This window comes from Palaemon carinicauda, chromosome 19 (assembly GCF_036898095.1).
Source record: "Palaemon carinicauda isolate YSFRI2023 chromosome 19, ASM3689809v2, whole genome shotgun sequence".
NCBI lineage: Eukaryota > Metazoa > Arthropoda > Malacostraca > Decapoda > Palaemonidae > Palaemon > Palaemon carinicauda.
The window spans coordinates 20,836,904-20,849,908 of NC_090743.1; the positions used below are offsets into that span (position 1 = coordinate 20,836,904).

A 13,005-nucleotide genomic window follows, 5' to 3' on the forward strand; every position below is an offset into this window, starting at 1 on the left:
CGATCGTTTTCTTCATGATCATGAGCATCTGAGTCTAGACCTAGGTTTGGACGCTCGCATTCTAGATCGCACCAATCTAGATCAACGTTTACGCTCACGAGGACGACGTTCGCGATCGCGAGGCCAATGCTCATGTTTGCGAGCTTGGCACTCCCAATGTTCACGCTGTTCTTGATTGGGGGCTAGACACTCCCAATCACGAACAGTATGTTCACGATCGCGAATCTTGCATTCACGAGCTAGGTCTAGACGTTCGTCGTCTAGAGGAAGAGGTAAGCGCACGCACAGTCCATCAGCACGTCGCTCCTCATCCGGTCCTTCTCCTAAACGCCCCTGGACCAAACTTGATCCTGAGACAGAACATTCTGCAGATGGGTGTCCAGCTAAGCCATCTCCTGTACCCTTTGCTACCCGGGGGGGCTTTAGCGCAGTGTTCGCTTATGCAATGCACAACAACGCGTCCTGCCATGATGTGCTCGCCAACGCTTAGAGTTGTCCCTATTCAGAGGCCCTCATTGCTGACTACGTCTGGCGTAGGCATTCTCTGAAGCAACAGGAATGCCGGAAGCTTCCTCCGTCCAGTAGGGCTCCTAGTATCTACTTGTAAATCGTGCTCATTATCACGTGAAACTCGCGATTTTGTGCACGAATCTCATAATTTCGCTTGCAAATCGGCGATTTCCTCGAGTGATTCACGAGTAGGGGTGTCAGAACCACGAGCAAGTGCGGTACCAATACCCCCGCCTCCAGCTTCTTCCAGCAGCAGGCCTATGCCCTTAACAGAAGGGTTTAAAGAGCCTCCTAATAGGTATGCTAACATGCCCATTAGCCCAGACTGTCTTCTTCACTTGACGAAAGGGCACCTGTTACCACAGAGACACTCTCCTACGTCTGCAGCTGTTCCCTCTAGGGTTCCTCCTAGAAGACGTTCTCTTCCCCCTGGATTCTCTAGGGAAACCCAGGACTTATCAAAGGGTGCTGAGCCCCCTGCATGGGTTAGTACCTTCCTAACTACCCTGCTTAGGTCCTCGGGTGTGGCTCCTCCACTGCCACAGCCCCTGACTTCCAGTCTGGGCTACTGCGCAGATTCCCTTGGAGTCTGACTCAAGCTTGTCTCATAGGAGTTCTGACCCTAGGAGACATTAGTCGGACAAGGCACGGCGATCTTCCCCATCTTGATCTAGTACTGAGGTGCCTCCACCCTCTGATCCTTATTTGTATAACCTTCCCTTTACTCTTGTGAAGGCAAAGGCAAGGGAGACCATGACTAAGAGACAGAAGAGGAGGGTGAGAGGCATAACTCCACCGCACGCCGATCTCATTCATCCTAGAATGAGTAGGAACATTGGCTATCCCAGGGAGATCTCTGTCCACCTCTTCAACCCTCAAATAATTGAGGTAGTTCCTCCGGGCCAGAGCTCAATTTTCTTGCCTCCACCTGAGGAAGAGCCTACGGCTCTTGCAGCTGAAGCTTTGGCTATTGGTGTCCCTAAGCCCTCGCAAGTGCCTCCTTCCAACATCTTGGAGGAACACTTCCTGTGTGAAGGGAATCCAAAGACACCAAAACCAAACCCAGTAACGCCAAGGCAAGGGAAGTCCATTTGGCAGAGGCAAACAGGAGGTCCCTTGTGGCAGGTCCCTCAATGGATCCAGTTGACCACCCTGACCTACCCCAAGCTCTTTATGTGGGCCTGGAGGTAGACGAGCCATTGGACACGGATGACGAAAATCTTCCAAGAACAGCTAGTCCGAACTTTCACTCGGAACAAGACAGACAAGAGTCGAAACGTACCTTTTGGCAGGTCCCCTCTTGCTTGAGGGCCATCAGTGGACTGTCAACTCCTGATACCACCACCCAGGAAGGGAAGGATATAGTTCTTGACAAAATCTTTGAGACCCAGAAGCCCCTTAGGACCAGTGCAGCCTTGCCCTGGTCTAAAGGTCTGACAGCTACCAAAAGGAAGGTTATCGCCCAAATAGCTGAAACTTCCAGTTCCTTGAGGGCAGGTTCCTCCTCACAGTCTTTACCACTTCCTTTCATTCTACAAAGGAAGTATTATGAGATCGAGGGGTAGCTGCATTCCACCAAGTCCCTCGACCCTTCGGTCCCCCCAGATGCTGAAGCCTTGACGAGGAAGGGGGCCCTTAGGGATTAGCAGACCTTGGTGCTCAATTGTTGATCCAACTAAATTAGTCAGCAGTTTCTCTTTTCCTTTTGGTTATTTCTTTTAATCTCCAATCTCTTCCTCATGGGCATGAACTAGTTGATAACTCTGGTTTGTTTGATTATACTTTAGCTGCTGCTTTGGATTTGGTACAGTGTGGGGGCTTGCTTCTTCTATGCAAATCAACCCCTCTGTTGATGATCTGGCAAATACAAACATGGACCTCAATACAGACAGCTCCAACTCAGGGTCTAATATTGCAACGTTAGAACCTTATTTACGTTATTTAAAGAATGATTATAAGAAAACACTAAGAGAAGGAGAGAGAGAGAGAGAAATGATGACAGTACAGAAAAATATAGAAAAGCAGAAGTATTACCTGGTCACTATGAAGTAGTGTATTATGAAAAAATTTTTATTTTGGAATTTGAAAATGTAAGACATAAGCATTTGAATGTTTTTAAAGCTAATAGGGAAATAATTGATATATGTGGATGGCAGCCAAAAATCCTTCCCCAGGGAAATGGAAGTCTGTTGATAGAAACTATTCCCCAATACAAAGCATAAGATTAAAAACTCTTACATCATTGGATGGTCAATAGTGCCAAATGTGTTTCGCACCTTGCTTTCAACCAGAGTAGGGGTGTGAAATATGATCCAGAATTGCCAGACCTAGAGGAAAAAGAAATTGAGGATGAACTGAAATGTCAAAGAGTAGTCAAAGTAGTCGGAATGAGAAAAAGAGTTGGAGAACAACGCATTTCTCTCGATACTTTGGTTGTAACACTTAATCTGTGTAGACTACCTAATGTTATTAAAGCTGGTTGGCGATTTTAAAGATGAAACCATACATCCCTTTACCATTTCAATGTTATCATTGCTAAATGTATGGCCATTTAAGCCAGAAGTGCAAGGAAAAACTAAATAATAAGCCAGCTGTTTGTGCCAACTGTGGGAAAAATAGTCTTGGAGCATGCACAGAAAATACAAGTTGTATATATTGTGGGGAAGTACACCCAGCTATATCTAATAGCTGTATTAAGTTTATTTTTGAAAAAGAAATTCAGGCCATTATGACCAATGAAAGAGTTACTTTTAAAGAGGCTCGTAAAAGAGGTCTTGAAAAGCAGATAAGGCCAGGGCAACCTTTTCCAATGGTTTTGAAGAAAAACTTGCCAAAGCACACTGACGAAAATAATATCCTCACTTCTAACATATAGAAAGATATGAAGTAGTTAAAGAGGATGAAAGTCATTGAAAATTTATATCCAGAAAGTGTAGAAAGATAAAAAGAGATCCTTAAAGATCTGAAAAATATTCAAAAGCCATCTACTCCCATTCTAAACAATAGTACTAACCTCTCCCAGGTCATGTCCTTGCATGATTTAATGGAGATTCCACTTTAAACCAAATTATCTGGTACACCTGTAGTGGGGAAAGTGCAAAAGCCCGGTAGCTCACCACCTTTTAATAAAAAGAGAGAGAGACCTCCATGTCTCTTGCCTCCTACCATAGGAAACATTAAAGTCATGACTTCAAATAAATATGATGTCTTGTCTGCTGATGTTTCTGATCATTTATAAGACAACTTAAATAAATAAATCAGAAATTCAAGTTGAGGTCCACCATCCACCTCAACAATTAGATAAGAAAGACACAAAGAAAAAGACAAACACAAAATCCAGTAAATCAAGATCCTCTCTAGAGATACCACTGGGAAATAGTGTTAGATCAAAGATTGCCAGTGGGAAGACTTCATCCAAGGTGTCTTCCAAAAAATGAATTATAGTTTTTTTCCTTCATTCTGCAATGGAATTGCCAGGGTTTAAGGGCAAAATATGAAGAACTTTAGCTCCTCATATGTGAACACTCCTATAATTGTATGTCTATAGGAAGCAAGCTCGATACTATTATTCCTTGTCCTTGAGAGTGTTAGCTATAGGACACCTTATGATCAACAAGCAGGGAGCCATGGGGGAAGTCTTATATACGTTCGTCGAGATGTTCCCCAAATATCTTTGTCTATCTGTACCCCTCTGCAGGCAGTGGTTGTACAGATAGATATATGGAGAAAATATGCAATCTGTTCTCTTTACTTGCCTTCAAATGATAACATCTCGTATGATAATTTGTTAGAGGGTGACTCAACAACTCCCACAACCTTTTCTCTTTCTAGGAGATTTTAAAAGTAGGCATCCTTTATGGGGTTAAGTTTTGGCAAACGCAAGGGGTAATATTATATCATCAATTGTGGAGAATGAAGTTGTAGGTCTCCTTAATACAGGAGAGCCCACACACTTTCAGGTTCAGACAGGTACCTTGTCATGCAGTCATGCATTGACCTATCAATTGCAAGCTCTAACTGTCTTGCCAATTTTAATTGGAAAACATTAGATGATTGGCATACTAGTGATCATGCACCAATCATTATAAACACCAACAATGGTCCACCTTTACAGAGGTTGCTACGATGGAATATTGACAGGGTGGACTAGGATAGATTTTGGGAGCTAGCCGAAATTGAAGGAAATCCAGAACAGTTTGAAAGTGTTGATGATGCCATAGACTTATTTAATTTAACTTTTCGCACAGCAGGAGTCATTTCATTCCCAAAACAACAGGGCTATTCAAACGATAACCAGTCCCATGGTGGTCTTCAGAACTAAATGCCCTGCACAGAGCCACAAAAAGGTCTTCAACTCTATTGCGCAGATGCTGTATTGAGGAGAATTTAATCAAATACAAGAAATGCAGAGCACAGTTTTGTAGTGTCATGAAAAAAGCTAGGCGCCAATCTTGGGTATCTTTTGTTTCCTCCATTAACAGTAGAACACCAATGTTATCTGTGTGGAGGAAAGTGAAAAAGATAGTAGGCAAATTCACCCCCAACCCACCACCAGCGTTGAAGGTGAATGGTCAGTATGTTACTGGAGCAACTGAGGTTAGCAATGCATTGGCTGATCATTTCTCCAATTTATCAAGTAAGTGTAAAGTAGCTCCTGGTTACCAGTATAGTAGCAATGAAGAACAGAAAATGCTAAATTTTGGCAACAGAAAAGCAGGAATCCTACAATAATCCTTTTACCAAAAGGGAATGTGATTTTGCACTTGCTAATTGCAACAATACAGACCCTGGTCCTGATGGAATTGCATGTGCAATGATAAAACCTGTACCTGTTCATGCCAAGTTATTTATTTTAAGCATTATTAATAGATTATGGCTTGATCATAGTTATCCAAGTGTTAGGGAATTAGCCATTATTTTAGCCTTTTTAAAACCCTGTAAGGATAAGTTTTTAACAGCAAAGTATCGGCCAATTGCATTGACATATTGCTTATGTAGGGCATGGAGAAGATAGTCAATGCAAGACTGATGTGGTACCTTGAAAAAAAGGGTATTTTATCTCCCATCCAGTGTGGATTTAGAAAATTGCACTCCTCAACTGATGTGTTCATATGACTTGAGTCTGCTATTTGTGAAGCCTTCGCTTCCAATCAGTCTTGTTTTTTACCTTGAAAAGGCATGGAGATATGGTATACTTAAAACTATTCATAATTTGGGGTTATTTATTTCACAGATTTTTTCAATTGAGAAAGGGGGAAACTATCGGAGAGAAAAGGTCTGGAAGGAGTTCTCCAGAGTAGTGTGCTAAGTGTAACCCCATTTGCACCAGCAATTAACCCTTTTACCCCCAAAGGACGTACTGGTACGTTTCACAAAAGCCATCCCTTTACCCCCATGGACGTACCGGTACGTCCTTGCAAAAAAATGCTTTAAAAAATTTTTTTTTCCTATTTTTGATAATTTTTTAAAAAATTCAGGCATTTTCTAAGAGAATGACACCAACCTGACCTCTCTATGACAAAAATTAAGGCTGTTAGAGCAATTTAAAAAAAATATACTGCAAAATGTGCTGGGAAAAAAATAACCCCCTGGGGGTTAATGGTTGGAAATTTCCAATTAGCCTGGGGGTTAAAGGGTTAATGTGATATCCTCTGTCATTCCTCAAGATATTCTCTCAACACTATTTGTAGATGATCTCTCCATATCATTTGCTGGAGTTAGAATGGCAATGGTTGAGAGAAAACTACAGCTCGCAATTGACAAAATTATTCAGTGGGCTGATATGAATGGGAAGTTTTCGACTAGCAAAACTACTGGTGTCCATTTCTGTCGTATTCGGGGAGTACATCCAAATCCTGATATGTACGCCTAAGGTTAACAGATCCCCTGTGCAGGTGAAGCTAGGTTTTTAGGCTTGATATTTGATTGTAGGTTGACATAAGTTCCTCACTTGAAATTATTAAAAGTAAAATTTCTTATGCTTTGAAGCTTTTAAAAGTTTGTCCCATACATCATGGGGGCAGACTGCAAAACTATTTTAAAGTTATACTAGGCCTTAATTTTTTTTTGAATTAGTTATGGATGTGAGATATACTCCTCAACCACCCCAAGTCAACTAAAGATTTTAGATTCTATACACCATACTGGTATAAGATTGGCAACATGAGCATTTAGAACTTTGCCTATTCTAAGCCTCCTTGTTGACGCTGGAGAATTACCATTGACCTTTACCTAAAGTCTTCTATTATTCGGTATTGGTTTAGGTTGCAAAGGCTTCCTAATTCTTTAGCATGATTCAGAGGCAAAGTCTAAAGCTCTCAAGCCATGGCAATCGATAGGAAAAACAGAATTTAACCACTCCCTATGGTGAGCATTGAAATCACCAACAAAGATAAAAGAGGTCTTTCTATCATCATTTTGTATCTTAGCCTTAATGGTAAGAAGTCAATCGAAGATAGAATCATCCAGACATGGATTCTGAGATCAAACACAAATAGAAGTTGTTATGCCTGACACAAACTTTTATTACCTGAATCTCATGACATCCACATTCATAGCAGGACTTATGAGAAGCAGGGTATTCAGTCCTAATATACACTGCCATTCCCCTGGCCCTAGGGATGTCATTGCTTTTCAACATTATTGGCTTCTTAAAACCAGTTATAAGGAGCTCAGAGGAGTGCCTCAAATTTAAAAACCAAAGTTTCTGAGCACAAAAGAATATCATACTGTCTGGACGCAACTGTAAAGTCTTGAATATTTGCATGAAGACCACAAATATTGCAATACAGTAGACAACATATACAAAATCTAGGATGTACTGGTCCCGGATTTCGCTCATTGTCTCCAGACGGCATAAGAAGTAATGGTAAAAAAAAGCTACATCATACTTAAGAACTAAATTAACTAGAATGATAACAAAAACAATATGTACGGAAATTTAGATAAAGTGATTGATCAAACCCATAGACTATGTAAAGGAAGTCGTAAAAACTGGTCAACATGGAGGAGCCGATATACAATGCAAGGCTAAATACCCTTCAGGATAGCCACTTCAACTGAAGGGAGGACAGTAAGGATGGTTTGAGAAGAAAAAGAATCGGCTAAGAAAAAGACAACCTCTTGATAAACCACCAGGCATCCATGGCCCTTCTATTATCCTGCCCAACACACTATTTAAAAAAAAACAAAGAGGAAGAAAAGAAAATATAGAATAGTGTGACTGAGTGTACCTTCAAGCAAGAGAACTCTAACCCAAGACAGTGGAAGACCATGGTACAGATGCTATGGCACTACCCAAGACTAGAGAACAATGGTTTCATTTTTGAGAATCCTTCTCCTGGAAGAGCTGTTTACCATAGCTAAAGAGTCTCTTCTACCCTTACCAAGAGGGAAGTAGTCATTGAACAATTAAAGTACAGTAATTAGCCCCTTGAGTGAAGAGGTTTGGTAAATTCAGTGTTGTGAGGTGTATGAGGAAAGACGAGAATATGTAAAGATTAGTCCAAACTATTCGGTGTATGTGTAGGCAAAGAAAAAATGAGTCAACCAGAGAGAGTGATCCAGTGTATTTACTGTCTGGCCAGTCAAAGGATCCAATAACACACTAGCGGTAGTTTCTCAACTGGTGGCTGGTGCCCTGCCAACCTGCTATCTACAAGGAATTAGCAATTTCTTTGTTGATTACAAATTTTGATATTACAGTAGTTTTGTATTGTACAGGGGTCATCAGCATTGTGATACTAAAATTGTGTAGTGAATAAGTGCAGCGAATCGCCTAAAGTGAAGTAGAGTGTTGGATTATGAGTAAATAAAGATTATCCTACCAGTCAGAGAGGAAAAAATTATGAAGGCAGAAGGCTACTGCCTCAGGGACTAGTACTTACATACATATACCAAGGCACTTCCCCCAATTTTTGGGGGTAGCCGACATCAACAAATGAAACAAAACAAAAAGGGGACCTCTACTCTCTATGTTCCTCCCAGCCTGACAAGGGACTCAACCGAGTTCAGCTGGTACTGCTAGGGTGCCAAAGCCCACCCTCCCCCGTTATCCACCACAGATGAAGCTTCATAATGCTGAATCCCCTACTGCTGCTACCTCCGCGGTCATCTAAGGCACCGGAGGAAGCAGCAGGGCCTACCGGAACTGCGTCACAATCGCTCGCCATTCATTCCTATTTCTAGCACGCTCTCTTGCCTCTCTCACATCTATCCTCTTATCACCCAGAGCTTTCTTCACTCCATCCATCCACCCAAACCTTGGCCTTCCTCTTGTACTTCTCCCATCAACTCTTGCATTCATCACCTTCTTTAGCAGACAGCCATTTTCCATTCTCTCAACATGGCCAAACCACCTCAACACATTCATATCCACTCTAGCTGCTAACTCATTTCTTACACCCGTTCTCACCCTCATCACTTCGTTCCTAACCCTATCTACTCGAGATACACCAGCCATACTCCTTAGACACTTCATCTTAAACACATTCAATTTCTGTCTCTCCATCACTTTCATTCCCCACAACTCCGATCCATACATCACAGTTGGTACAATCACTTTCTCATATAGAACTCTCTTTACATTCATGGCCAACCCTCTATTTTTTACTACTCCCTTAACTGCCCCCAACACTTTGCATCCTTCATTCACTCTCTGACATACATCTGCTTCCACTTCACCATTTGCTGCAACAACAGACCCCAAGTACTTAAACTGATCCACCTCCTCAAGTAACTCTCCATTCAACATGACATTCAACCTTGCACCACCTTCCCTTCTCGTACATCTCATAACCTTACTCTTACCCACATTAACTCTCGACTTCCTTCTCTCACACACCCTTCCAAATTGTCACTAGTCGGTCAAGCTTCTCTTCTGTGTCTGCAACCAGTACAGTATCATCCGCAAACAACAACTGATTTACCTCCCATTCATGGTCATTCTCGTCTACCAGTTTTAATCCTCGTCCAAGCACTCAAGCATTCACCTCTCTCACCACTCCATCAACATACAAGTTAAACAACCACGGTGACATCACACATCCCTGTCTCAGCCCCACTCTCACCGGAAACCAATCGCTCACTTCATTTCCTATTCTAACACATGCTTTACTACCTTTGTAGAAACTTTTCACTGCTTGCAACAACCTTCCAACAACTCCATATAACCTCGTCACATTCCACATTGCTTCCCTATCAACTATCATACGCTTTCTCCAGATCCATAAACCTCCTTACCTTTTGCTAAATATTTCTCGCATATCTGCCTAACTGTAAAAATCTGATTCATACAACCCCTACCTCTTCTAAAACCACCCTGTACTTCTAAGATTGCATTCTCTGTTTTATCCTTAATCCTATTAATCATTACTCTACCATACACTTTTCCAACTACACTCAACAAACTAATACCTCTTGAATTACAACACTCGTGCACATCTCCCTTACCCTTATATAGTGGTACAATACATGCACAAACCCAATCTACTGGTACCATTGACAACACAAAGCACATATTAAACAATCTCACCAACCATTCAAGTACAGTCACACCCCCTTCCTTCAGCATCTCGGCTCTCACACCATCCATACCAGATGCTTTTCCTACTCTCGTTTCATCTAGTGCTCTCCTCACTTCCTCTATTGTAATCTCTCTCTCATTCTCATCTCCCATCACCGGCACCTCAACACCTGCAACAGCAATTATATCTGCCTCCCTATTATCCTCAACATTCAGTAAACTTTCAAAATATTCCGCCCACCTTTTCCTTGCCTCCTCTCCTTTTAACAACCTTCCATTTCCATCTTTCACTGTCTCTTCAATTCTTGAGCCAGCCTTCCTTACTCTCTTCACTTCTTTCCAAAACTACTACTTCTTCTCTTCATATGACTGACCCAATCCCTGACCCCACCTCAGGTCAGCTGCCCTCTTTGCCTCACTTACCTTGTGCTTTACTTCCACATTTTTCTCTATATTTTTCATACTTCTTTATACTATTACTCTGCAGCCATTCTTCAAAAGCCCTCTTTTTCTCTTCCACTTTTACCTTCACTCCTTCATTCCACCATTCACTGCCCTTCCTCATGTTGCCTCCAACAGCCTTCTTGCCACACACATCACTTGCAATCCCAACAAAATTTTCTTTTACTAACTTCCACTCCTCCTCTAAATTACCAGTTTCTCTTACTCTCACTTCGTCATATGCCCTTTTCAACCTTTCCTGATATTTACTTTTTACCCCCCGGTTTTATTAGCTCTTCAACCCTCACTAGCTCCCTTTTACATCCACCTACTCTATTCCCCCACTTTTTTGCTACAACTAATTTTCCTTCCACCAAAAAATTATTAGACATACCGTTAGCCATACCCCTAAACACGTGCACGTCTTTCAATCTTCCAAACATTCTTTTAGTTATCAACACATAATCCATTAATGCCCTTTCTACTACTCTTCCATTTGCCACTCTTACCCATGTATACTTGTTTTTATCTTTCTTTTTTAAAAAGCTAGCACTTATTACCATCTCTTGTTCAACACACATATCTACCAGTCTCTCACCACTCTCATTTTCACCTGGTACGCCATACGTACTTCCCAATGACACCTTCCACCTCTCCAGCGCCCACTCTAGCATTTAAGTCACCCATGACAACTACATAATTCCTTCTACCCAGTCCTTCTACACACCTAGTTAATTCATTCCAGAAATCATTCCGCTCTTCACTTTTCTCACTACCTGGCCCATACGCACTGACAAACGCCCAACATTCCCTACCCAACCTAACCCTTACCCACATTGACCTAGATGATATCTCCTTCCATTCCACTACTTTACCTGTCATCCATTCACTCAGCAATAAAGCCACACCCTTTCTCGCTCTTCCCCTTTCAATCCCAGACACTAGATCTACCAGACATTTCACCAACCATCACTTCACCCTTTCCTTTCATCTTTGTCTCACACAAGGCCGATACATCCATCCTTCTATTCCTAAACATACTTCCAGGGACTAGTACTTACTGGAAAAATGCAAGGAATCATGAAGTGCGACAGTGCTCACATATTAGTGGAAAATTAATTTAGGTTTTGCCATTTGTTCAGAAAGGAATAATTGGTAACATTGTTGCATATGGGAAGGGAATAATACCAGCCTGTAAAAAGAGGTCCTCAAGTTACAAGAAAATAAATATAGACTTGGACCAGATAAAGTTAGGGAAAAAATGCACATTTTAAAGATGGAATCTAACTAAACAGAGGCCCAGTACATAATGTGAATTGATAGAAGCAATGCTGATTTTGGCTTTGAAATTTCTTTTATTGCATACCTAAGTGGGGATATAAATGGTGCATGTATTGATTAGCTGTTGATTAGATATCACGATATTTTGTCCGTCATGATAGTCCTCAAGGCACTCCTGTAACTAACTAGGGTTACTTTGCTTATTTAAGGTATTCATAAAACTATGAACTATTTTATATGTTGTGATTAGTCTTAAAAATAAATTTGAATAATTTGTTATAAAGTTTTGAAAATTTAACATTTTTTATTCGCAGGAGTTATGTTTACCTCATCCCCTTGCTGGATGTGAATGTTACGTATGTTTGAATTTATCTGCAGATCCTAGCTGCCAGTTATATGCTCTCACAACTGAGTAAGTATTAGTGAGGGAATTGATTCATTAGTTTTCCTCAAAAACATTCTATATCTAAAGTTTTAAATGTAAAACTTACCTGCTGGTTATATAAGAATGGCTAAAGTCTTGTGACGCCCTGGCAGAAACTTCAAAATCTCGCGCCGCTATCGTAGATATGCCAGGTGTACACCAGCGCCCTCGCGGTACCACAGGTAGAACTATACCCACAAGCCTCAGAACTTCTTCTGCCCGCATAGCTGGCTGTAATGTTGGAAATTCGCTCTCGCTGTTTTACTCTGTTTGGACGTTATTTGGTGATGTACATTGTTTTTTGAGTTTGGGCTAACGTTTAATTGTTTTCTATTTCATTTAATCTTGAAATCTTTTGGTTCGGGGTTATATTTATTAATTTAACCTTTGTTTTTCGTTGTCGGTCTTTCTCTTAACCATTCAATATGGCCGACCCCTCCCGTTATTCGTAAGTGTGTTAGTGAAGGGTGTCGTACTCGACTCCCTAAGGGTTCTATAGATCCACACAATATTTGTATTGAATGTTGGGGAAAACCATGTTCTTTTGGGGGATAGATGTAATGGATGTTTTTCATTAACGGAAAGTGAATGGGTAACATACGAACGGTATGTTAAGAGATTAGAGAGGGACAGGGTTAGGCGTAGTTCTTCACGATCTGTTGAGGTAGCCTTACCTAATGTAAATGATCCTATTCCTTCCCCCGTAGTGGTAGATCAGCAACCGAAGGAACCTTCTTTGAAAGACATGTTGACCGCTATTCAGGCTCTTGGTGAAAAAGTTGAGTCGTTAGCGGCGGATAGAAATAAAATATTTTCTGAAATCAAG

At 41.2% G+C, this 13,005-nt stretch overlaps 1 protein-coding gene across 4 annotated transcripts in view; it reads left to right on the forward strand.

Annotated features, from left to right (window-relative positions):
- The window catches only part of LOC137658506 (uncharacterized), a 329,004-nt gene that overhangs the window by 299,155 nt on the left and 16,844 nt on the right, over positions 1-13,005 (forward strand). For all 4 annotated transcript variants that reach the window (XM_068393277.1, XM_068393278.1, XM_068393276.1 and 1 more), the window contains one exon: positions 12,070-12,167. In XM_068393277.1, coding sequence (XP_068249378.1) covers positions 12,070-12,167 — 98 coding nt within the window. The remainder of the gene's footprint in view (positions 1-12,069; positions 12,168-13,005) is intronic.